This window comes from Mirounga angustirostris, unplaced genomic scaffold (assembly GCF_029215605.1).
Source record: "Mirounga angustirostris isolate CCGP_5_RB_7025 unplaced genomic scaffold, mMirAng1.0.hap1 SCAF_5, whole genome shotgun sequence".
Taxonomy (NCBI): domain Eukaryota; kingdom Metazoa; phylum Chordata; class Mammalia; order Carnivora; family Phocidae; genus Mirounga; species Mirounga angustirostris.
This window is the reverse complement of record NW_026991713.1, coordinates 171,059,832-171,085,014: the sequence shown is the minus strand read 5'-3', so window position 1 is coordinate 171,085,014 and position 25,183 is coordinate 171,059,832. Positions and strand designations below refer to the sequence as shown.

The 25,183-nt window shown below is 49.4% G+C and overlaps 1 protein-coding gene across 7 annotated transcripts in view; it reads left to right on the top strand.

The window, feature by feature from the left end:
- HIP1 (huntingtin interacting protein 1) overlaps positions 1–25,183 on the top strand; it is a 145,682-nt gene that overhangs the window by 89,875 nt on the left and 30,624 nt on the right. For 5 of the 7 annotated variants that reach the window (XR_010411989.1, XM_045875555.3, XM_064593133.1 and 2 more), the window contains 6 exons: positions 7,988–8,051; positions 11,204–11,346; positions 11,603–11,659; positions 19,210–19,290; positions 22,680–22,756; positions 23,179–23,240. Coding sequence is in view for 6 of the 7 variants with exons in the window: in XM_045875555.3 (XP_045731511.2) it covers positions 7,988–8,051; positions 11,204–11,346; positions 11,603–11,659; positions 19,210–19,290; positions 22,680–22,756; positions 23,179–23,240 (484 nt within the window). In the remaining variant the exon portion in view is untranslated. Of the gene's footprint in view, positions 1–5,924; positions 5,944–7,987; positions 8,052–11,203; positions 11,347–11,602; positions 11,660–19,209; positions 19,291–22,679; positions 22,757–23,178; positions 23,241–25,183 lie in introns of those variants that run through there. The other 2 variants (XM_045875558.3, XM_064593134.1) reach the window with 2 other exon arrangements.

Sequence of the window (25,183 nt, the reverse complement as noted above, 5' to 3'; positions counted from 1 at the left end):
TGGCCCCGGCCAGGGGCCCCTCCAGTCCTTTGCCCCAGAACCTGCCACCTCAACCTCCTGCACATCCTCTCCGCCCAGCCCTGCCGTGGAACCTTTGCGAGCCAGCCCGAGCGCGGGGGCCCCTGCCAGGCGCTGTATGCGTGACAGGACAGGGCCCAGCAGAAGCAAGGCCCCACGGTTTTGCATCGGCTGCAGCCTGGCCAAGGCTGCCCTGAAGGAGCGGAGGATGGGGCAGGGGGGGAGGAGGAGGGGCTAGGAGAAAGTCACCCTTCCCGCGGTGCCTGCTGATAATTGGCTCTCTGGAACCAGCTTGGGACACGAGGGCCAGCTGGGCCAGGAAGCCGTGTACAATGCCGCTCTTTCAGGGGGGACTCTGCGTGGTCGTAGGTCCTGTGTGACTCCAGGGAAATCTGGAGCACAGCCTGTTCTCAGAGGATGTTTTCTAACGTAGACCGGAGGTGAGAAATTGAGCCCCGACTTCCCACCCTTGGCCCTGGGAGGATCCCCGAAGGCATTGCCCCATTCAGGACCTGACGATTTCCTTCAGGGAGCATCTCGGGAGGGGAGGGAATGGGAGCAGATTTTCTCAAGACACCATGAATCATCGCATACCTGGTGCTTTTTTAGAGGGGGAGCACTGGGAAGCAATCAGTCCTTAGGAATCTTATGATTTATTAAGACTCTGCACCTGCCTTAGCAGCTGAGGGCCCGCAAGGGAAGAAGGCAGGTCCTGGTCCTCGGGATTAGATTAATCTCACTGGGGAGGTAAGACAACATACCAAGTGTCAAAACACTAAGAGAAATTGGAATTCAAAAAGAAAGTAGGAGGGACGCCTGGATGGCCCAGTCGGTGGAGCGTCCGTCTCTTGGTTTCAGCTCAGGTCATGATCTTGGGGTCATGGGATCAAGCTCTGCATCGAGCTCCCCACTCAGCTCGGAGTCTGCTTGAGATTCTTTCCGTCTGCTCCTCCCCCTGCTTGCTCGCTCATGCTCTCTCTCTCTCTGTCTCATAAATACATCTAAAAAAAGAAAGTCAGAAAGTAGAAATCATTAGCCAGAGTGGCCTAGCCAGTCTATTCGATGGTCAAATTTGGTCTGCCCTGGGAAGAAGGGTGGGATTTGGAATGTAGAAGGAAGTGGAGCGTGCATGACGTGGGATGCCATCCCAGGAGTAAAGTTTCACAGAAGTACTGGAAACTCGTCATAGCCGGGAACGTCTGTCCTGGAAATGTCCCCGAGTCTGATGTTCCAAGGGCCCTGGAGGACCCACAGCCTGCCTTTATGAGCCCAGAATGCTGAGGCTCAGAAACCGGGCAGCCCGCCTACAGCCGTGGGCTGGGCCCTCCCCTCGGGCACTTGTACATGGCAAAGCGTTGGTCGGGGAACCTCAGGCATGTCCGCTGCAGTAAAGTGGGAGCTCCTATGAGCTGCAAGAGAAAGGTCTGGGGCCGTCCTCACGAGGGCAGGCAGGGCACACGGACGTCTTGTAGCTGTTGGTTTGGGCAGAAATTTCATTCCACAGCCCGGTGCCAGGCTAGGTCCTTTGTCGGTGTCCTGGACTCGTCCTGGGGGCTATGACTATGTGCACACAGAAATTGTTCCATGCTTTCCTTATGGCACTGAAAAGGTAACTCCTCACACCCAGCAGGATGGAAGGGCTTTTGTATCAGGTGCCTCCTCTGCTCAAGAGCCTTCTCTGGATCCCTAGTGTCCATCAGGCCATAATTTCTTGCCCTGATATTCAAAGCCCTCCATTATCTGAAGGACCTTTACAGAGTCTAAAAAAGGGGAAGGAACCTAAAAATCATCAAATCCAGACTGAGCCTATCGGTTCTTTCCACAGTAACCCTGAAGAGAGGTTGCCATGCATCTGCCTGTATACTTTTAATGGGGAATTCTCTCTTTCACAAGACAGCTTTAAGTCCGAAAATGGCCACCATATACTTCTACCCATTGGTCTGGGTTTGATCCTTGGGATTATTCCTCCTTCCACATGACCACCCTTCAGAATGTTGATATTCCTCTAAATTTTCCTCAGTTCCTGGGTTCTTCCCAATCCAAGTCACTCTCTTCTAGAAGTGGTGTAGTTTGTCAGTTTTTCACATAATGTATAAAGCCCCAAACTGAACAGTGTTTTCTGTGTGAATTGATCCTGCATAGAGTTGGAACCATCCCCTCCCTCATTCTGAACACTATATTCCTTTTAATACATCCAGACCCCAGATTTGCATTTTGATCAACCACTTCATAGTGTTGCTTATAGTAAGTTAGCAGCCAAATGAAACACCTAACTCCTTTCACAAGTGCTGATTTGAGTCCTGTCTCCCCTGTGCCAGAGAGGTAGATCTAAATATTGGAAATCTTTATACCTACTGGGTTGCATCTTGGGAAATTTAACCCATTTTTCCAGCCTGTGGAAATCATTTGGATTCTGATTCTGTGTCCCTGGCATGGAGGGCCATGTCTAGTGTGGGGATTGCGACTCAGAGCCTGAGCCACATCGTGGAGTCTGAGTCTCAGCTCATCACTCACTGGTGGAGGGGCCTTGGGCAAGTTACTTAGCCTTTATAAGCCGTGGTTTCCTCACCTGTAAAATGGAGGTGATTAATACTAATACTCCCCTACTTGGAGGATGTTGAGTTAGAAGACTTTAGTGAGATCATTAATACAAAATGCCTATTATTAGCACAGGGCCTGGTAGCAAGCACCCTTAGCTGCCATTCTCGTGGTGATCATTCACTGCTCCTTCACTTCCTCATTCTTTTTAAAATGCTGTTTCTCGCCCAGAACCCTCCTGGACTCCTCCTCATCTTACAGGGTCCCCTCAGCCTGAGACACGCTTCCTCTGCTCTCACCTGTCTACACTCAAAACCTCTGTAGCATCTTTGATGCTTTCCCTCTGCTGTGTCCCCTGGGAGCTCCTTTTGGCCAATGTCATTGACATTCACTTTAGAGGTGCCTGGGGGACTCAGTCGGTTAAGCATCCGACTCTTGATTTGGGCTCAGGTCATGATCTCAGGGTCATGGGATCAAGTCCTGCATTGGGCTTCCACACTCAGCACAGAGTCTGTGTCCCTCTCCCTCTGCTCCTCCCCCCACCCCCGCTCGCCCTCTCTCTCTCTCTCAAAAAAGTAAATATCTTAAAAAGAAAAAAGAAATTCACTCTAGGGCCCACCTTCTATTGGGCTCTTTGCATTATAATTTCTCTCATTTTGGCTGAGGCTTTACTCCTTCATTTCTCTGTTGTCACTAGCTTCTTCCTGCATGCTCCATCCTCTTCTGCTCTGGCCTTCACACCCCTGCTGGCCCTACCCACCCGCTCAGAGCTCAGAAGCCCACTGGCCTTCCGCACCCAGCGCCACCTCCCTCTCTGGCTCCATCCCCATCCCTCCCGGGCCTCCATGCTGCCCTCCAGCCACATAGCCTGCCTGCTCCAGGCCTTTCCTTCTTGTGCCCGGTGGCCTGTCCTCTGTGACCCTGACCTAGACCCAGCCGCCTAGACTGCCAGTTCCTCCACAGCCCAGAGCTGTCACGGAGGTTCAGGGCTGGGCTCGAAGATTCAGCCGACCAAGGTCGGAACCCAGTAGTATGACCTTGGGCCAGTTGCTTGGTCTTCCTGTGGAAGAATCATAGATGGCCCTGGGTTTGAATGAGCCGTAAATGAGAGACGTAGGTAAACTGCAGGGATAATTACAGCACCTGGGAAAGGTCACCACCTTCTTCCTCTAAGAGGTCTTCCCAGAGCAGTATCGCAGTTTCCAGGGGCTTCCCCCTCCAGTCAACGTCTAGAGCACAGAACTTTTTCAGGTTTCAGCCAACACACAGTCACATACAGGACCTAGAGCTCCAAGCTCATGGTATATTATTTTATGTTGTTGAAGGGAACTTTAAGGTGTTGGGTTTTCTTATTTTTGCAAGCAAGACTCATAATGACCACAAGCTTGGGCAAGGGGTCGTCAGTCAGTGTAAAGAAATATTTGTGGAGGGGCGCCTGGGTGGCTCAGTCGGTTAAGCGGCTGCCTTCGGCTCAGGTCATGATCCCAGGGTCCTGGGATCGAGCCCCGCGCCGGGCTCCCTGCTCAGTGGGGAGTCTGCTTCTCCCTCTGCCTGCCTCTCTGCCTACTTGTGCTCTCTCTCTATCTCTTTGTCAAATAAATAAATAAAATCTTAAAAAAAAAAAAAGAAATATTTGTGGAATGTGTCTAAACCCTGGCCATCAGGAGTCCCCCCTTGAGGCCCTGGTGTGGTTTCTAATATGTCTGGCTAACACGGGTTTCTCCTCTTTCTCTCAGCCCATACTACTGACTGCCTCTACCCAATCCCCTAGACCTTGACCACATCCAGTTCAGCACCTTACCATGTCTGGGTCTATTGTTGTCATTTTACATATTTACGCCCCTTATAATTCCATACGGAACACAGGCGGCCTTTTAGGGCCCAGTAAATGTGGTGGTTTTGGCCAGAGGTCCATCTGCAGCCAGGATCCTGTCAGTGTCCTGGAGCCAGGGGAGAAACATAGCTTAAACCATGTTAACCCACCTGAGGGAGTTAAGGGGAAACGAGAGGGGCCTGGGATGGGCCTGGAAGCAGACGCTGAGAAATGAGGTCCAAGCAAGGACTAATTAAGAGGAAGCTGGTGCTGGGACACCAGTAACACTGTGTTGGGAAATTTGAGGGGAATAAGCTTTTTCCTTCTTTCTTGCAGAATCTCGCATATGAGATTCCTTCTTGACTGGCCTGATGGGAAAGTTCTGATGGGAAAGGCCCCAGTGTTTGCCTCTGGAGGCTGCCGTGACAGATCAGCACAAACAGGGTAGCTTGAAAGAATAGAAGTTTGGGCGCCTGGGTGGCTCAGTTGGTTAAGCGACTGCCTTCGGCTCAGGTCATGATCCTGGAGTCCTGGGATCGAGTCCCACATCGGGCTCCCTGCTCAGCGGGGAGTCTGCTTCTCCCTCTCCCGCTCCCCTCTTCTTGTGCTCTCTCTCTCTCTCTCAAATAAATAAATAAAATCTTTAAAAAAAAAAAACAACAGAAGTTTGTTCTCCCCATTCTAGAGGCTAGAAGTCCAACATCAAGGTGTCGGCAGGCCTGTCCTCCCTCTGAAGGCTCTAGGGAAGAATCCTTCTTTGCCTCTTCCTAAGCTTTTGATGGTCATTGGCCATCCTTGGCATTCCTTGGTTTATAGGTGATTCACTGTAATCTCTGCCTCTGTCTTCACATGTCTGTCTTCTTCCCGTGTGTCTGTGTGTCCCTTTGTCTTCATGTGGCCTTCTTCTTCCTTTTTTTTTTTTAAATATTTTATTTATTTATTTGACAGAGAGAGAGAGAGCACAAGCAGGGGAAGTGGCAGGCAGAGGGAGAAGCAGGCTCCCCCCCGAGCAGGGAGCCCGATGCGGGGCTCGATCCCAGGACCCTGGGATCATGACCTGAGCCGAAGGCAGCCGCTTAACTGGCTGAGCCACCCAGGCGCCCCTATGTGGCCTTCTTCTAAGGTAGCAGTCATACTGGATTTAGGACCCAGCCTAATCCATCATGACCTCATCTTAACTAATTACATCTGCGAAGACCCTATTTCCAAATAAGATCACATTGGTAGGTACTGGAGGATTTGGATGCGAACACATCTTTTTTGGGGAGACACATCTCAACCCGCAACAGAGCTTAATGCTGTCGAAGAGTTGAGTCTGTGGAGAGAAAAAAATTACATGGAAAAGCGGATTTCAGGAATACAGCCCAAAGTTACATAAACAAGATGTGAAAGAATATATCCTGGTAAAGCCTAGAAATAACCTATTTTGTACAATGTGTACATAAACATGTACGTAGGTATGTATTTTTTCCAGATAAAGACTTAAACGTGAAAGAACTAACAATGAAGCACTTAGAGGACAATGTAGGAATCTACCAGCATAATCCAGGGGCAGGAGAAGCGATCCAAGGCAGGTGAGCGTACTTAACTACATAAGGCAGTTGGTCAACCATGAGAGCATGTAGGGAAATACTCAGAACTCACTAGCAGTCTGGGAAATACGAAATAAAGTCACAGTGAAACATCACCATACCCATAAGACCAGCAAAAATGGTGGTGGTGGGGATGCTTTTGTACATGGTCAGTGGAAACATGAACGGTTTCAGAAAGCAAGATGGCGACCTTGTTGGGATCCTGATTAGAACAAGGGCAAGAAAGTTCTGTTTTGACACAAGAGGGAAATGTGTTCATTAACTAGCCATTTGATGATGTTAGAGAAGTGTCCTTAAAATTTTAGGTGTGATAATGGTGTTATGGTTAATTTGTAAATAGTCGTTTTTTCCTTCTTCTTAAGAGGCTCATCCTGAACTATTTATTAGTAAAATGATGTAATGCCTGGGATTTTACTTCAGATAATCCAGGGAGCAAGGGGGTCAAGTGGCTGATGGTAGAAAGCAAGGGTCAGCACGCTTACAGGCATGGACCAAATCCAGACCTCCGCCTGGTTTTGTATATAAAGTTTTATTGGAACACAGCCATGCTCATTCTGTTACATATTTGTTTAGTATGTGTGAGGCTCCTTTTGTGCTCCAGCTTCTGCAGAATGGAGGACTTGCAGTGGAGAACCATGTAGCCTGCAAAGCCTAAAACATCTACTAACTGGCCCTTTACAGAAAATGTTTGCGAATCCTTGTCAGTAAGGAAGCCAGTTCGGCTGCGCATTCATAAAGGTTGACGCTGGGGGCTGTGCGTGCCGATTAGATTAGTCTTCATGTTTGTCTGTGTTTGGATCTTTCCATAATGAGAAGTTTAAAAAAACAAAACAAAACAACACGCTTTGACCCACTGTATCCCACTCCTAGGAATCTACCCGTTGGAAATGAAGGCATCGATTAATAAGGATACATGTATAAGCATGTTGACTAAAATGGTTAAAAAAAAAAAAGGCAAAACTGATTGCTTACCGGTATGGGAATGCTTGTATAAATCACACCGACCCGCACCATGGAATAGTATGCTGTCTCTTTAAAGAATGGGCTAGGAAAAAAAAAAAAAAGGAATGGGCTAGAATTTTGCCATCCCGCTTGGAGAATTTTTCATGAGCTATTTTCAAGTGAGAATGGCAGGATGTAGAAAAGTCTGTACTTGGCGATCCCATTTCTATAGAACAGTGGCACAATTAACCCGTTTGGTGGGTAGAGGTGTATGTGCTCGTGTGTGTGTGTGTGTGTGTGTGTGTTATGCATAACACATTAATGTGGCTCAAGGTGCATACCATCTACGGAAGGGGAGCACAGCAAAACAGGAAAAGGAAAATACCTATATTTAAACAGATCACGTGATACGATCCCGTTTGTGTGTTTGTGTTAAGTTGTATTTGTCTGTACACATGGCTGGCTACATTCCGAAGAGAGTTATGATTTTTAACACAACTGGAAAGCAGTGAACATTTTTCATGCGCTTTAAGTGAGGGAATAAAGGAGAATTTGGTTAGGGTTGGAAGATACCCAGAAGTGAGGAAAACGAGAGATGAGAGTGACCCCTGCAGACCCGGGCCAGCTAGGGAAGTCTCCATGGAAGGTTCTAGCGGTGAGAGAGGGGTGGCTGGATGGCCTTTGGGCCACAGCCGCTCCCTGATCTCAGCTCCTCTTCCTCCTGCTCCCAGAGAAATAATGTTTCCCTGGGGGATGAAAAGCATCCCTTTGTGCAGGCTTTAATTGCCATGTTGTTGTGCCAAGTGAATGAGTGGCAGGCAGGCACAGCAGCTGGGCACAGCCAATGCCAGGCAGCAAAGCCCGCTGCCTTAGGACAGCCTGGGCCAGCTGGCCTGGGAGCGCTGCCCACCTCTGCCCCCCACTGGGGGCCCTGTACAGGGACCATGGGGCACAGGGGTCCTGGGGGAGCTGGGGAGGAGTCATTGCAGGGAGAGAAAGGGGTGGGGTGCCTGGGAGGGTCTCAGACACTAGGAGCGTATTCATCTCAGCCTCCGTTCCCCTCCCCCTTCCTCTTGTTTTTCAGACTGTCAGCATCAATAAGGCCATTAATACGCAGGAAGTGGCTGTAAAGGAAAAACACGCCAGAAATATCCTTTTGGATGTTGCTTGGAAGACCAACCCTGAGGCGGGTCAAATTGCGGGGGCTGAGGTCAGGGCGAGGTGTCCTTGCTCAGCTGCAGGAAGGGGAACCCCTCCACTGTCCAGGCCTCCTGCAGGGTTTAAGCTGCCTCAGTGGGCAGCAGCTGGCCTTTGAGACCACAGTTCATCAGGGTGAAGGGACCAAAGCCACCTCCTAGCTCAACTCTTTACGGCTTACCAAGGACCCCGCCCCTCGTAGGACTTCCCTTTGAGAGATTTCCTGGGGGCACAGGAGCGATTGTCAAAGCGCTCCAGACCCTGCACTTGGCCCATAGGGACCACACGGACCACCCGCTGGGAACATGATCATCTCCTCTTCTCTGGGCTCGAAAGCCAAAAAGCCAAAGGTCTCTGCTGCCTTATGCCCCGGGGGGCTGGGGGGGAGATGGGCAGCCATGGAAATAAGATCCACCAGTTTGAGCTGGTTCACGCACAGTCAGCCGGGCAGAAGACAAGAACCTCACGGCAGCATAGGGAACTGGTGGCTTGGAGGTTTTCACCACCACCCCGCTACTCCCGCCCCCACCCCCATGCCAAGTTTGGCCCCAGGCAGCCACCCTCGTGGGGTGTGGCTTTGGAGGGAAGTGCAGGCTGCATGCTGGCTGTTGGATCCCTTGGGATCTGCCCTTGACGGATAGAGCCCAAGAGCTGGAGGGCTGACCCCCAAAGTTCCAAAGGCAAGGCTGCGTGAGTGGGGCGAAGCCATTGTTTGTGTGTGTGCCGGGGAGGAGCAGGGTACAGCCCGGGGCAAGTGGAGGCTGGGCTTCTCGTGGTGGCAGTAACAGCCGGGTCAGAACAGCTCCTGTGGAAGCCATCCCACCTCAGCCCCTGGAGGAGACCCTCCGGGTACGGTGGCCAGAGGAGCCCTGCCCCTCCAGCAGGATGCCTAGCCCATAGCAGCCCATTGGGAAGCATTGCTAACAGCACGTACTGCTCTTTACTGGTGGGTAAGCAGCTTGTCTTTGGTGGGAAGATACTTTGGTTGGACTTTAGGGCTTTGCTGCAGGCTGGGGGCTCTAGAACGTCTCCCAGGTACCCCAGAAACCTGGACTGACCGTGAGCCTAGTTAGACCTTGCCCTTTTATCCCCAGAAAGGCACAATCCCCTTGCTTTACCAAGTCAAGAAAAGCCCCGATGACTTTCTCAGGGGGAATGACCTGGTCCTGACCCCCATCTGCTAAGAATACTGATCCGTCCGATTGAGATATGAAATAAGAGACTGTTGTCGAGGTCAGTGTGCTTGGGCCACATCACAGCCTTCCAGGGAGGCTACCCGGGGTGATGGAAGGGGCACCACAAGGAGGTTCTGGAATCCCACCTTGGCAGCAGTCTGGCTCGCTCTGGAGCCTTGAGTGGGTCCAGTGGGGCCTCCGTGAGCCTTCGTCTCCTTGTCTGTCAAATGAAAGACTTGGCTGAAGAAGATTTCAAAGGTCTAACATTCCCACTCTCACCTTCCGTGAGTTTCTCTGCTTCACCATTTCTAAGAGGTGGATAAATGTTAAAAGGCTCTACTCCAAAGAGTAGGGTTTTAAAGCCTAAAGATACCGCAAAACATTTATTCTTTATTGATTTTTTTGGAGACCGTCAGCCCCTCTCAATCCCAGCTGAATAAGCATTTGGAAATCTGATGTCAGAAGTGCTGTTCAGACAGCCATTTATCCTGGGTGTCTAACTGCCCCCCTCCCCCCCCCCCCCCCCCCCCCCCCCGTGTATCCACTCCCAGAGGGCTAGGGACGGAGTTTTATTTATTTTTTTTATATCCCTGAGTGCCTGCCTGACACGCAGTGGGTGCATTAAAATGCTTATGAAATCAAAGGACAGAAAGGTCTCCTTGCCTCTCAAAGTCGGGGTGCCTGGCTAGCTCTACACCTGCTCCCGCTTCCGGTAAAGTAACCACAGTCTGCCGTGAGAAGTCAGCCTGTGAGAGGGGTTGCAAGCTGTCCAGCTCTCCTCTTGGCTTCCATCTAGCCTGAGGGGACTGTGCTTTAAGGGAAACTGTAGTTATTTCAGAAACCCCTCTAAGACCAAAAGCTGACATCAGCTTCCAGACCCAGAAGTCTGTGTTCAAGCCCACCCCCCTCGAAATGCAAATTTCAGTTTGGGGAAGGAACTTGTTGATACCTTCCAGCTCAGAAGCAAAACAACATGTGTTCTGGATGAATCATAGAGTTTCTGGCCCGAGGCAGGTCTTTCTGTCCTGCGTGGCACCCCGTTTCTTACCTGAGCCTTGACAAAGAAGCCTGTAGTTCTGGGAAAAGACCTACACTTGGAGTTGATGGTGCCCAGTTGCTGGGTGTGTGAGGCCCATATAAGCGCTAACTTAAAATCACGCTAGACCAGATGGACGTTTATTACATGCAGGTTGTGGCAGGGAGTCTGTGGGTGCATTTGAAATTGGATTTCGGGTGGATGTGGTCCCAGGATTCCATATACAGCGAGTTCAAGGTATAGGGAAATGCATGCACCAAGAAGCATAAACCAAGAAGGTTTATGGAAAGGGGGGTGTATAAGAGTCATTTTAAGTTTTGGGGAAATGCTTCCAGTTATGGAATGACTAAATCAGGGGGGATGCAAGGTACAGCATCGAGAATATAGTCAATGGTATTGTAATGGTGTCATCTGGTGACAGACCGTAGCTATATGTGAAGTTGTCTGATCGCTATGTCGGATACCTGAAATGAATGTACATTGGGTGCCGACTATACTTCAATAAGGAAATAAAGCACAGAAAACAGCAGAGTGCCTGTATGGAAAGGAGTCAGGTGCTGCTTGGAAGAGGAGCCGAGGTGTCCCCACCAGGGCCAGGGCCCCTGATGAAGAGCTGAAGCCTGCCCTCACTTCTGAATACTGGATAAGAAAGAACTTTGAGACACTGTAATGTATTGCTAAAATGTGAGCTGTTATTATTCCCCGAAAGGCCCCATCACACCCTCAGCCAAACCCAGGGGAAGGGCAGAGTCTTCCTCCCACAGCGAAGCCCTTCTTTCAACCAAAGCATCTTCCTGCTAAAGGTAAACCAGGACCGCCACTGGCCCAGAGCACTCTTGTACAAACTGGAAAAGGCCCATCCATGCCTTTGTTTTCCATGACCCCCTCCCACCATGCATACTGGGCACCCACCATGAGAAAGGGGCACAGACCTTTTGGTCTGTTGTCAACCGGCTACCCCTCTCTAGCAATGCTGTCCTTTGCTGGAAGTTCTGCCACGTGTTTCACAAACTCCTCCGAGATGGACACCCGAACGTGAGTTCCTGGGACTGCAGGGGCTGGCCAGGGGGCTGGGGACCCTTGTGGGGAAAGTGGGATCGCCTGGGGGAAAGGGGCACTGTCCACTTCGCCACTGGGGGGGGCAGCTGCCCCCTTCTCCTGGCCTTTAGGTTGCTGGTTGGAGGTAGACTTGTCTGTCTGTCAGCCTCTCTGCCCACCCCAGCCCCATCTTACACCATCCTCTGTCTCCTTGCCTTCTCTTCTCTCATCAGCTCTTCTCTTCCCTCTCCAGGTCCTGAAGGACTCCCTGAGATACAAAAATGAATTGAGTGACATGAGCAGGATGTGGGTGAGTTTGGAGATGCACCCGGGGGCCACCTGCACCTGCTTCTCCTTCCCCAGAGGCCACAGAACAAGGACTGTGGAACGGAATGAATTCCTCTCTTTCAACTTGCTTAGGATTTCTCTCATGACCATCAAGGAGGGGTCAGCAATTGCCCCAAATAGTACCATGATATCCACGGTCTTACCTGGGGACCCTAAAGCTGTAGGGAAGTTCTAGGGCCTGGGAGTTTCTCCTGCCAATGGAACCTCACATCGTAACGCTCTCTGGGCATTGGATCCCTCAGCAGTGACTTTGCCACAATTCCTGTGTCTTTCCTTCTGCTGGTCCCATGTGGGTCACAGTACATTGAGAACTAGCATTCCCAATTCTTAATGCCAGTACCTTTTCTTTCCCTTCTTCCCTGGGAATCTAGAGATTCTCAGTGCCTTAGGATGGGGGAGGAGGTAGGTGGTGGTATTGGAATCAATTGGAAAAGAAGGTTTTTATACACACACCAGGATCCCTCTAGATTCTGTTGTCCAAGGAGTATGTGTATTGATGGTGCATAATCTGCATTTTGAAGACTTTCTTGGGTTGATTCTGATACGTCTGTTTGCCCCCACTGGTTGAGAGCTCTGGCCCTTTCCTTCAAATTCTTACTTCTACTCACAGAATGTTAGCAATTGTGGCATCCAGTCCACCCAGTGCTGATGAGAATACAGGCCCAGAGAGGGAAGCAGCTTTTCCTACATCACAGGCTAGTTGGTCTGAACAAAGCTGAGAGTTGTTCCCAAACCTCCCAGGTGCATGTTGGAGAGCTTTCAGTTATATCTCAAAACATGGAAAGCTTGGGTCTTCTTCTTTTTTGTTAGAATTTGCCTGGTGTATCTTTTTCCACCCTTTTACTTTTGACTTTTCTATATTCTGTGTCTTAGAAAAGTCCCTTATAAATAGCATTTAGTTGGATTTTGTTGTTGTTTTTCGTCAAGATGGCAGTCTTTGTCTTTTAGCTGTACATTTACCCCATTTATGTTTATTATAATGCAAAATATTTTTAGATTTATACCTTCCATCTTAGTTTGTGCTTTCTCTTTGCCCCTTCTGTCTTGTTTCCATTTTTCTTCATTCCTTGTCTTCTTTGGATTGATTGGGTATTTTTTTTCTCATCCCATTCTCCCCTTATTACTAGTTAGGAGATTTTTTTTTAACTCTGCTTTTATTTCTTACCCTTTGGTATGTTATCCAATAATTACAAAATGCAAGTTTAGTTTATCAAGAGCTAAAATTCATGTCTTTAGCTGTTTCCTCTATAACACAAAGACCTTAGAATATTTTCACTCCATGCCCTCTTCTAAACTTGTATGTTATTGTTGTCATGTATTGTAATTTTGGTTTTGTTTTTCTTTTTAGACTATAAGATATTTTATTTTAATTGTTTTATTCTGTCCTCTTTCTTTCTTTACATTTGCATTCTAACATATGGGGTCACTTTTTTTTCTGCCTGAATTATTTCCTTTAGTGAGAATCTCATGGTGGCAAATAACCGCTTTTACTTGTTTGGGAACGTCTTTATTTCACTCTCCTATGTGGAAGATACTCTCTCTGGGTGACAGTTATTCTGGGTGACAGTTATTTTCTCTCAGCACATGGATGATATTATTCAAGATATCCTTCCACTGACTTCTGGATGCCATCATTTCCATGAAGCTGGCTATCAGAGTCATTGTCCCTTCTTAAAAGCAAATCTGGTTTTCCTCTGACCATTTTAAGACCTTACTACGAATAGGTGCAAATTTATTTGGGATTCTTTAGACTTCTTGAATCTGTGGGTTAATATCTTTTATCAGTTACAAAAAATTCTCTGTCTCTTCAACTATCACCTTTACTCCACTCCATATTTACCCCTGAGACTTTGGTTATGTCAGTCTTTCCCACTCTATACCCCAGTGCCTTTTTTTTTTTTTTTTTTAAGCTCTATGTCCAACATGGGGCTTGAGCTCATGACCCTGAGATCAAGAGTTTCATGCTCCACCGACTAAGCCAGCCAAGTGCCCCATTCACCCCATGTCTTTAAACCCCTGTTTCATCGTTTTCTCCCTGTTTGCCTCGTTACAGCATTCTGGGTAATTTCAGTAAATCTAGCTTTCAGTTCATTTGTTGTTCCCTTTTCAGCTGGGTCTAATCTGTTGTTAAACCTCTTCATAAGATTTATAATTTTAGTCTAGCTTTTATTTCTTGGAGTTCTTTTTTTTCCCCCAAATCTGCTTGTCATTTTTTATGATTTCTTGTCTTTTTTTTTTTTTTAAGATTTTATTTATTTATTTGAGAGAGAGAGTGAGAGAGAGAAAGAGCACAAGAGGGGGGAGCGGGAGAGGGAGAAGCAGACTCCCTGCTGAGCAGGGAGCCCGATGCGGGACTCGATCCTGGGACTCCAGGACCATGACCTGAGCCGAAGGCAGTCACTTAACCAACTGAGCCACCCAGGCGCCCGATTTCTTGTCATTTTTTATGATTTCTTACGTATTTTGAAACAGCCTCTTATTTACTTAGACAAATTAGACAGTGACCTCATATATCACTTCTTATACTTCCGTTATCTAAAGCCCCTCGAGATCTGTTCCTGCCATCCGTTGTTTTTGATGAATGTTTTTCATGCTGTGGAGTTTCTTTTTGTGCTTATTTTTTACTGTGCATTGCTCATTTTCCTGGGAATCGTATTTGTGGGAACTCTTTCAAGTCAGGTTCCTCCAGAGAGAACGGGCATTTCCTTCCATTGAGATCTCTCTAAATTAAATTCTCAATTTAAGGCTTTGTGAATTCCAGGCAGAGCCCCTTGAGCTCTGGCTCCTGGGTCCAATTCCCAGAAGTTTTTTTTCCCTCCCTCTGATCATAACAGTGGTTTGAGGTCCTCAGGGAGGACTCTTTTGGTGCAGGAGTGCTGGGATCTACGTTATTTCCAGTTCACCCTTGGTTCCTCTACCCCAGGGAAGCAGTCTTTGCCTCTTCCACCAGACTCTTCAACGTGGGCAGGCCAGAGCCCTGCCTCCTATTCACCACCTGGTTCACGTGGTGTGGCAAAACCCCTGTCTCCACCAACTCCATCACCCCAGCATTCCACTTATTCACCTGGTACCTGTATGGACTCAGTCCCTGGCCTGAGGATTCCTTGGCCTCTCATTAGTTCATTAATGCCTTCAAAAAGAAGTTTTAAATATTTTACCCAATATTTTAGTAGTTTTCAATGGGAAGGTCAACCCAGATACCTAGCCTGACTTGTTATCCAAACTGGAATTCCTTTAGGCCTTGCTTCCTATGTAGTGTTCTCTTCCATGTGGCTGAGAGTTTTTGGATATTAGAAACCTTTTTACTTTTTTTTTTTAATTAAGACCTAATTTTTTTAAAGATTTATTTATTTATTAGAGAGAGAGAGAGAGAAAGCATGCACATCTCAGTGGGGGGAGGGGCAGAGGGAGAGAGTGAGAATCTCAGGCAGACTCCTCACTGAGTACGAAGCCCAACTCAGGGCTCGATCCCAGGACCCTGAGATCATGACCTGAGCCTAAATCAAGAGTCGGCCACTTAACTGACTGAGCCACCCAGGGACCCCCTTATTTTTTTTTAGGGCAAATTTTAGATTCACAGCAAAATTGAGCAGGAAGTATGGAGATTTCCCATATACCCCCTGCCTCCAAACACGTGTAGTGTCCCCCTTTATGAACATCCCCTGCCAACATAGTACATTGGTTACAAGTGATGCACCTTCCCTGATAACATCATAATCACCTGAAGTCTGTAGTTTGCATTATAGTTCACTTGTGGTGTTGGGGCCTTGTATATTCTGTGGCTTTGGACAAATGTATCCGGACATGTACCCATCACAGTGGTACCACACAGGAGAGTTGCACTGGCTTCAAACATCCTCCGTGCCCCACCTATTCATCCCTCCCCACCTCCCCCAGCCCTTGGCAACCACTGGTCTTTTTACTGTCTCCACAGTTTTGCCTTTTCCAGAATGTCATGGAATTGGAATCATACAGTACATAATCATAATCGTACAGTGGAATCATACAGAAGCCTTTTCAGATTGGCTTCTTTCCCTTAATAACATGCAGTTAAGGTTCTTCCATGTCTTTTCAGGGCTTGATAGCTCATTTCACTTTTAGTGCTCGGTAATATCCCATTGTCTGTACCACAGTTTATCCATTCACCAACTAAGGAATGTCTTGGTTGCTTCCACGTTTTGGCAGTTATAAATAAGTCTGCCATAAATACCCATGAACAGGTTTTGTTTGGACATAAGTTTTCAACTCCTTTGGGTAAAAGCCAAGGAGTGCCATTGCTGATTTGTGTGGTAAGAGTAAGTTTAGTTTTATAAGAAACTGCCAAACCGTCTTCAAAAGTGGCTGCATTAGGGGCGCCTGGGTGGCTCAGCTGATAAGTGTCTGCCTTCAGCTCAGGTCATGATCCCAGGGTCCTGGGATCGAGCCCCGCATCGGGCTCCCTGCTCCACGGGAAGCCTCCTTCTCCCTCTCCCGCTTCCCCTGCTTGTGTTCCTCTCTTGCTGTGTCTCTCTCTGTCAAATAAATAAATAAAATCTTCAAAAGTGGCTGCACCATTCTACATTCCCACCGAGCAATGAGCAAGAGGTCCTGTGGCCCACATCCTCACGGAATTTGGTGTTATCCGTATTCTGGATTTTGCCCATTCTCACAAGTGTGTACTGGTATCTCAGTGTTGTTTTAATTTGTGTTTCCTGGTAACATACGAGGGGGAACATCTCTTCATACATTCATTTGCTATCTTCTTTGGAGAGGTGTCTGTTAAGGTCTTTGGCCCATTCTTTAATCAGGCTGTTTATCTTCTTATTGTTGAGTTTTATTTTTTTTAAGATTTTATTTATCTATTTGACAGACAGAGACATAGAGAGAGAGGGAACACAAGCAGGGGGAGTGGGAGAGGGAGAAGCAGGCTTCCCGCGGAGCAGGGAGCCCGATGTGGGGCTTGATCCCAGGACCCTGGGATCATGACCTGAGCCGAAGGCAGACACTTAATGGCTGAGCCACCCAGGCACCCCTGTTGTTGAGTTTTAAGAGTACTTTATATGTTTCGCATAACAGTCCTTTATCAGATGTGTCCCAGTTTGTGGGTTCTCATTCTCTTGACAGTGATTTTTCCAGACTTTTTTTTTATTTTAATGAAGTCCAGCTTGATGATCAATTATTTCTTTCATGGAGCGTGACTCTGGTGTTCTATCTAAAAAGTCATTGCTGTACCCAAGGTCATCTGTTACCTCCTATGACTTTTATAGTTTTACGTTTTACATTGAAGTCTATGACCGATTCATCTTTTGCTTTTTGATCCTGGTGCCTTTTCATGTGAAATACAGTTGTCTTCGATGATAACCATAGTTTCACTTTGTCTGCTCTCCGCTACTTTCTAATTTTTCCATGACGAACAAGTACAATGTACAATTCATAAAATACGATTTTTCATAGAAAACTAATACATTAGGAAATAGTCTAATCTCTGGCATTGATATTTTTAACCTCCTCTGATGACCCCACTCCCTTTGGTGCCCTTTGAGGCATGTGTCAGTGGGGTTCCTCTACTCTAGAGGATGTAGATGCACCCAGAGATGTAGAAGTTAGAGCTCATGTGGGAACCACAGCTGTTTGGCTCAAGGGTTCTTTGTGCCCCTACCCCCCCTCCTCTTCTGTGTGCACCTGGGACTTGCAAGCATCACGCTGCTAATTCCAGCTTCTTCTCAGGCACCCAGGACATGACTGCATGGGCAGATTCCACGGGAAGGCTTATTTGTCCCCAGCTGGGATCTGGGATCTGTCCCATTTCCAACCCCATCCCATGTAGAATGCTTAACTGCTCTCAGTCGGCTGGAGTCCATCTGGAAGAGGTGCTTCCTCTCCTGCACTTAGATAGAGAGACAGGAGGAAGGAAATAGCCTATGACCAGACTGTGATTACTCAGGGTGGGAGACTTAAAATTCTTAAATCAGAAGCCTTGTCTAGAAGTCATGCAAAGGAAGTTCTCGTGTTGGTACCTAAGATTATACGGTAAGAACATTCATTGCAATATAGCTTATAATAGAAAAACATGCCTGCAGGGCGCCTGGATGGCTCAGTTGTTAAGTGTCTGCCTTCGGCTCAGGTCATGATCCCGGGGTCCTGGGATTGAGCCCCGCGTTGGGCTCCCTGCTCAGCAGGAAGCCTGCTTCTCCCTCTCCCACTCCCCCTGCTTGTGTTCCTGCTCTCGCTATCTCTCTCTCTGTCAAATAAATAAATAAAATCTTTAAAAAAAAAAATGCGTGTAACTAAGACATACAACAGTCGGGAGTTCGTTTGATAAATTACAGTATACACTCGATAAAAATATCATTAAAAATATCACTAAATAATGAAACAGAAGAAAATTTGAGAAGATAGAGAAAAAAATTGAAGTATATTAAGTTAAAAAATGGACTCCATTTTATATTTTAAAATAAAGGTGGAACACAGGATTTTTAAGGCAGTGAAACTATTGTGCGTGATACCATAATGTTAGGTACAGGGTGTTATCCATTTGTCAAAACCCATAGAATGTACCACACCAAGAGTGATTCCTAAGGTAAACTTCACTTTGGACAATAATGATGTATCAGGGAAGGTTTGTCAGTTGGAACAAATGTCCTACTCTGGTGTTGATGTTGACAGTGGGGACAGTTTTGTACACGTGGGAACAGGGGGTATATAGGAGATCCCTGTACTTTCTGCTCAATTTTGCTGAGAACCTAAAACAGCTCGAACAAATAACATCTACATTATTTTAGGTGCACCTGGCTGGCTCAGTCAGAAGAGCTGTGACTTTTTTTTTTTAAAGATTTTATGCATTTATTAAACATTTATTTTTTTCATTTTTTTTCAAGATTTTATTTATTTGAGAGAGAGTGAGTGAGAGAGAGAGAGAGCAAGCACGAGCAGGGGAGGAGTAGAGGGGGAGGGAGAAGCAGACTCCCCATTGAGCAGGGAGCCTGATGTGGGGCTCGATCCTGGGACTCCAGGATCACGACCTGAGCCAAAAGCAGACAGAGGGGCAGAGGGAGAGAGAGAGAATCTCCAGCAGACTCTGCAGTGAGTGATCAGTGATCACTGATTCCACTACCCCGAGATCATGACCTGAACCAGCATCAAGAGTTGGACGCTCAACCGACTGAGCCACCCAAGCGCCCCAAACATGCGACTCTTACTCTCAGGATCATGAATTTGAGCCCCATGTTGGGTGCAGAGATTACTTAAATAATAAAACTTTTTAAAAAAAAGTCTCTTTAAATTGAAAAAAGATTAAATAAAATAACATTTTGTACTCCAGAATGTTCGCCATGATTCTGTCTGGTGTTTAGATTAAGGGTGATTTGTTTGTACCTTTGCTTTTGTGTATCTTCCAGAATTTTCCACAATGGCCATTTGTTATTTTCAGTATCAGAAAAAAATATATCTATTGTTGAAAACAGAAGTGCTCGCTGTCAGTCTCTCCCCCAAATGTTAGCATTGATACCCTGCTTTCTTTTCTTTTCCCGAAAGGGCCACCTGAGCGAGGGGTATGGACAGCTCTGCAGCATCTACCTCAGACTGCTAAGAACGAAGATGGAATATCACACCAAAGTGAGTCTGCCAACGGTTCTGCATACAGGCCCCCCACCTCCATCCCTCCCCCCCACAACCTCCCCACCCCGGCCACCTCTGTGGGCCAAACTCTCAGGTCCTTCCGGGAATAAGGTGGCCCGGGCCCCTCAGGGAGCGTTTACACCACATCCAGTGAGAGGAAGGTATTTTATAGGATGGCTGCAGTGGGACTCAGGACTGGGATTCTGGCCCACATTTTCCACACCTTTTTATTCCCCATCTTGCAGAGAGGACCCTATCCACTAGGCTGCCTTAGGAAAATGTTTCAGAAGCACTGCCTTGACTGTGAATAAAAACAGTCCCTTCCTTTTACGTAGTGAGTTCCCACACAGAACCTTCTTTGCATCCATCTGTGGCCTTAGACGGTCTTTCTAATGCACTGAGTGCAGGTAAAACCGTCATGCTGGGTAACCCGGTGGCACGTAAGGATACGTAGAAAGGGTCTGCTCGGCAGGAGTGCCCGGGTCCGTCAGGGGGAGGAGGCTTACGTACCTGCGGCACCGAGTCACAGTGCGCAGCAGTCCCACGAGCCTGTAGAAGGAGCCAGAGGCCTTCTGAGATGATGCGGGGCCATGGCATGGAAGGGGAAGATGAAGGAAGCGGATCGAGGCGGATGGTGGAGGGAGGGTGTGGATGGAGCAGGGGTGGGCAGGAATGGCCTGGAAGCAGAGCGGGGAGCTGGCATTGGAAATGAGGAAGGGAGGAGATTTACCTCTTATGGACTCGGGGGAAGGGGGGGCTCTGATTCACGGAACCCACCCTGCTGTGCCAGCCATTCCTGGTTAATTCTCGCGGCGACCCTAAGAAGGCGGTATTCTTATAGCCTAGGAAAATGAAACTGGGAGCGTGCTTGAGTGTCTTGCCTTGTCATGCAGCTCCTCGGCGATGAGGTGGGACTTGAACCCAGGCCTGTAGGGCAAAAAAGCCCCTGCCGCTCAGTGGAGCCGGGTGCTTGCCGCAGCCCAGAACTGGGTTAGGTTCTGAAGAGAGAAAGGTGAAGGGACTTTGGCCCGGCCTCCAGGAGTCGTATTTGCTTGGGAGACAAGCCAGGCAAGTCCAGTGAGGACCGGAACTGAGAGATGCACAAGATGGTACAGGAGCTTGTAATGGGGTACCGTGCCAGACACCAGCCACCCAGGTAGGCTTCTCAAAGGCAGAACACCTGAGCTCACCCCCAGCTCAGTGGCTGAAACACGAGCAGCCTTTTATCATCTCTCACGCTTTCTGTGGGTCGGATGTTCCAGAAGGGTTGGGCTGGGCAGTTGCAGGCTGCAGGTCCCCCATGCGGTCCCGGTCCGCTGCTGGCTGGAGCTGGGACAGTGTGGACGTGGCCTGGCGTCTCCCTCCTCACGAAGTCTCAGTGCTTGTGAAGACTCCCTTGCAGCCCGGCCAGTTTCCCAAGAGAACAAGGTAGAAGTGCGTGGCGTTTATAAGACTCAGCCTCGAAGTCACAGAGCATCCCTTCCACTGTCCTATATGGGCTGAGGCAGTCACAGGGGTCCCTGGATTCAAGGGGGTGGGACAGGGACCACACCAGCCAAGGTGGAATGTCGAAATCACGTTGTCAAGACAGCGTGTCGAACCGGAGGGGCAGCTGGTGTTGGACATACAGTCTGCCGGTCTGCCCTCTGGCCCCACAGTTCGTTTCCTGCCCTCCCTCCCTCCCAGGGAATACACTCACACCTCCCCCAGGCCCCCAGAGTCTTGTCTGCCACCTTGCGGGTAGAGGAAAGGCCACTGAAGAAGGGCAGGGCGGCCGTGCCAGGCAGAGGGTCAGCTGCAGGCAGAAGGGCTTGAGGCCCAGCACAATCTTGGGTTCCTGAGGAACAGGCCACACATCCTCCTCAGTGTGAGGAACAGGCAGGTGGAGAGTGGGGAGGGGGTGACCGGGCAGCTGTGTGAGACCATCCCACTAAGAGTGGAAGACGGTGAGAGCCGGATTAGGACGGTGGTCCCCGGGACAGGCCAGAGTGGTGGGGGCTCTGAAGACTGGCAGGAGGGGTGGGGGGCAACAGCTACGAAGATGTGGGGCCCGTGGGAACAAGCTGGGCGATTGCAAGAAGTGCAGGAGCCCAGGGAAGCAAGTGAGGCCACGGGCGCTTTGGACTCCGAGCTCCGGGAGGACAGAGGACAGGTGTGTGTGTCTCCTCGTGTCCTTTGTCCTGTGCCCTGTGCCCTGTCCAGCATCTAGCGCAGAACAGGTGCTCAATCAGGACTCCTTCCATGAGGGACAGAATGAACCAGAACCTAGATCTGATCAAATAGCGCACAAGGAGGGCTGATCCCGAGTCAGGAGAGAGGCTGGCCCTTCCTCTTTTGAAGCAGGAGGAACGGAAGGATAGCTGGCACATTCAAAACGGGGGAGGGAGTGGGAAGCAAGATGCTGAGGGAGACCCAGAGATGTAAGGAGGAAGGCACGGACCAGGGCGGTGAGGAGCCGGGCCGGTAGCCAGGACCAGGAAGGGGCACTAAGGTTGGAGAACATGATTAAAGGGGACTCCAGCTGTGAGTCCTTCTCTAGGGATGTTGGCAGCTGGTCCTCGAACAAAGACCCAGGCTCACCGGGGTTTGACAGCAGTGTGGTGGAAGAACAGGCAGCAGGAAGGGCGAAGGACACAAGAACAGGTGTCTGTCCAGACTGAGCGAGGTTAAATACGGCCAGAAGGGGGCGCTCAAGGAACTGGCCGGCTCTGAGACAGAGGAGCCCTGGGGGTGAGCCTGAGGGCTGGAGGGGGCGGCCAGAGCAGAGGGAAGAGCCAGGAGGTGTGCAGTGGAGGATTTATGTCTTCAGAGCCTAAAGTATTCTCCGTGGAATTGAGACCCCCTTAACTGGCCACCCATCAGTGCCCGTCTGCACCTTTCCCTTTGCCTTGTGTTCCAACCACTCCAGGCAGGCCACACTGGGGAAGAGATAATGCCAATATGAAAATGGGTTTGCCTTCCCCGAACTCACAATGGCAGCTTCGGGAAGCGGCCGAAGGACAGAGGGAAGCATGGGTGGGGTTCAGAATGTACTGGGGATACATATATGCGGGACTATCTGCGCCTCATGGATGGTCGAGGGCCGGCCACTGTCACACTGGGCCTCACTGGAGGGCCAGAGAGCATCTTTAGAAGAATGTTCCAGGATATGAACTGTTAGGGTAGAGCCCTGTCCTGGCTCCCAGATACGGGATGGAGCCTTCACCTCTGATGATGGGTAGTGGATATTCTCTGCTGTGAGCTGGTCAGGGGGGGTCTGTGTGCATTGACACATCCCCCACAAAGGGTGTGGGTAGCTGCACGAGCAGAATCAAGCCTGCTGCTGCCCGATGTCAGCTTAGTTGAGGTGCCCTGTCCCGACTGCCATCCTCTGCCTCCCTTTCCAGAATCCCAGGTTCCCAGGCAACCTTCAGATGAGCGACCGGCAGCTGGATGAGGCTGGAGAGAGCGACGTTAACAACTTGTGAGTGGCCGTCCTCATGCTGGGGACCCAGCAGGGAAGAAAGCTCGATGTTGTCACACAGGGCCTGATGGGCAAGGGCAGTGGCTGGGGTGGGGCCACTTAGTGTTGGTGCCTCATCCAGAATCCTTCCAGGCTGCCCAGGGTTCGAGTCTCGGTGTCACCCGCTGCCCTCCCCACCCAGCATGGCACCTGCCCTCCCCTCTGCCACCATCACTGTGGAATTCACCCTGCTTGATCTTCAAATGGCCTTAAGACCCACGTGGGTGGGGGCTAAGGATTGGGGGTGGGGGTGGGCGTGTCTCTGTGTGTGCACGCACGTATGCATTGGGGACAGAGACAGCAACACAGAGCAGGGGGGAGGGGACAGGTGAAGCACTGGCCTCAGGCTCTGGAATATAAGCTCTCTCTCCTCTTGTGTCCAGTTTCCAGCTAACAGTGGAGATGTTTGACTACCTGGAGTGTGAACTTAATCTCTTCCAAACTGGTGAGTCTCTCCCTCCCATCTGGCCCAAGCTGTCATGGGAATTGCCTAATTCTGAGCTTTGTTCCCGGCTTAGACCAGCCGTCCTAGCCCCCTTCTCCCTACGAGGTTATGCAGCACATGTCAGGAAATGGGAATATCCATACCCTATCTCTGCTTTCCTCGTCCCTGTGCAGGGAGGGGCCGGAGCTCATGGGTGATTTCATTCTGAGCAGAATGACCATGCTCCCCACCCTGCGGGCCTCCCAGAGCCCGAAGACGGGTCTGACCTCTTTGATAACCTTCGGACTGTGGCCCCCGAGCTGGCCAGTGCTTTGTCTGCCACTCAGCTGGGTTGGCACTCGGGATGGATTGCTGCTCAGGAGGAGGGGCTGCTGTGTGCTCTTTGGTCGGCAGCCAGGGTCGACCAGCTGGTCAAGTTGAGTTGTTGGCCAAGTCCACGTGAGAGGCCCACGAAGCCCCTTTCCACTAGCAAGGAGAATTTGCCGCCCTTCCAGGCTCCCTTCGCTGAGAGTTCTGGTGCCTCCCGGCTGTCAGCCCCCAACACTTCCCTGACTGGAATCAGGAAGGAAGCAGTCCGTTCCCTTCTCTTTGCTGTCCCTTCTTCCCACACCTGCCAGCATGACTCCCCCTTCTCTCCTGGGGAACAGAAAAGCCCATTTCCTAAGATTCAAGATGCTCCACAACAAGTGCCCAGCTCCGTGAAAGAGTGGATTCCAAGCTAAGAGTATTTATGCACAAGCTTGATGACCTTCTCAGCATTTGGACATGTGGGACCCACTCTTGGGGCTCTGATTTTCTCAGGAAAAACAGACACTCTCTCCCCCTGAATTATACCTTCCTTTGGCATGTAAGCAGCTACTTACAACTGGCCTGATACCAGCCAACGCTGGGCCAGGGCTGGGCCAGGGTGGCAAATGCCTTCGTACTTCGACCAATCAGTTTAGTGCTGGATGTGTGAGAGGATCACCACAACCAGTTGGGAACCGTGATTTGCAGGAGAAAGAAGAAGGTCAGTAGAGAAGTAAAAGTGAAACACAAAATAGAATCCCTGCCCTAAGGTGTTCCCAGCCAGGTAGGAGAAATAGTATGGATGCATTTTTTTAAAATATTTTTTATTTTGTTAAAGATTTATTTATTTATTAGAGAGAGAGCATGAGTGGGAAGGGCAGAGGGAGAGGGAGAGAGAGAATCTCAAGCAGACTCCCTGCTGAGCGTGGAGCGCAACTTGGGGCTCGATGCTACGACCCACGAGATCATGACCTGAGTCGAAACCAAGAGTTGGACGCTCAACCGACTGAGCCAACCAGACACCCCTCCCTGGCTGTTTTTATACGTGTTGATCACTTGTATTAATACCACTGGATGCTGAGCTCCTCCCTGGAATCTGGAACCATGTCCTACTCATCTTTGAGTACTTCCCTCCATTCTAGCCCAGTGTTCAACAAAATTCAAGAATGCGTGCTTCAGATAAACAGCAGTGAGGAAAGGACAGGGGATCAGTGCTCATAAAACGGTATCAATATCCAGCCCAATGCTGTGGGACTGTCAGGAGTGAATCAGCCACTTTGAGTTTCCTAGGGGGGAGCAGCTGCCCCAAGTCTTGGCACAAACCCCAACATGGTCAAATGGTGGTGGCTTTCTTGCCCCTGAGCGCGCACTGATTCGGAACCAAGAGCCCTGTACCACTCATCTCCCCCGCTCCCTATCCCGTCCCCAGTTCCCTACTGTATGCTGCAAAAACCAGGGGAACTGGCATTGGAAGAAATCCCTCCAGCTTCTGAGTCCTAGTCTGTGACCCTGCAAGGTGCCAACCAGTACCCTCAGGTGCCCCTGGTTTTCCCCTGTGGGAAACGTGGGCCAGTCACAGTTAACATTTATTTCCAGCGCTTGCAACGGTTCTCCAAGTGTGGTCCTCTGGACCAGCACCATCAGCATCTCCTGAG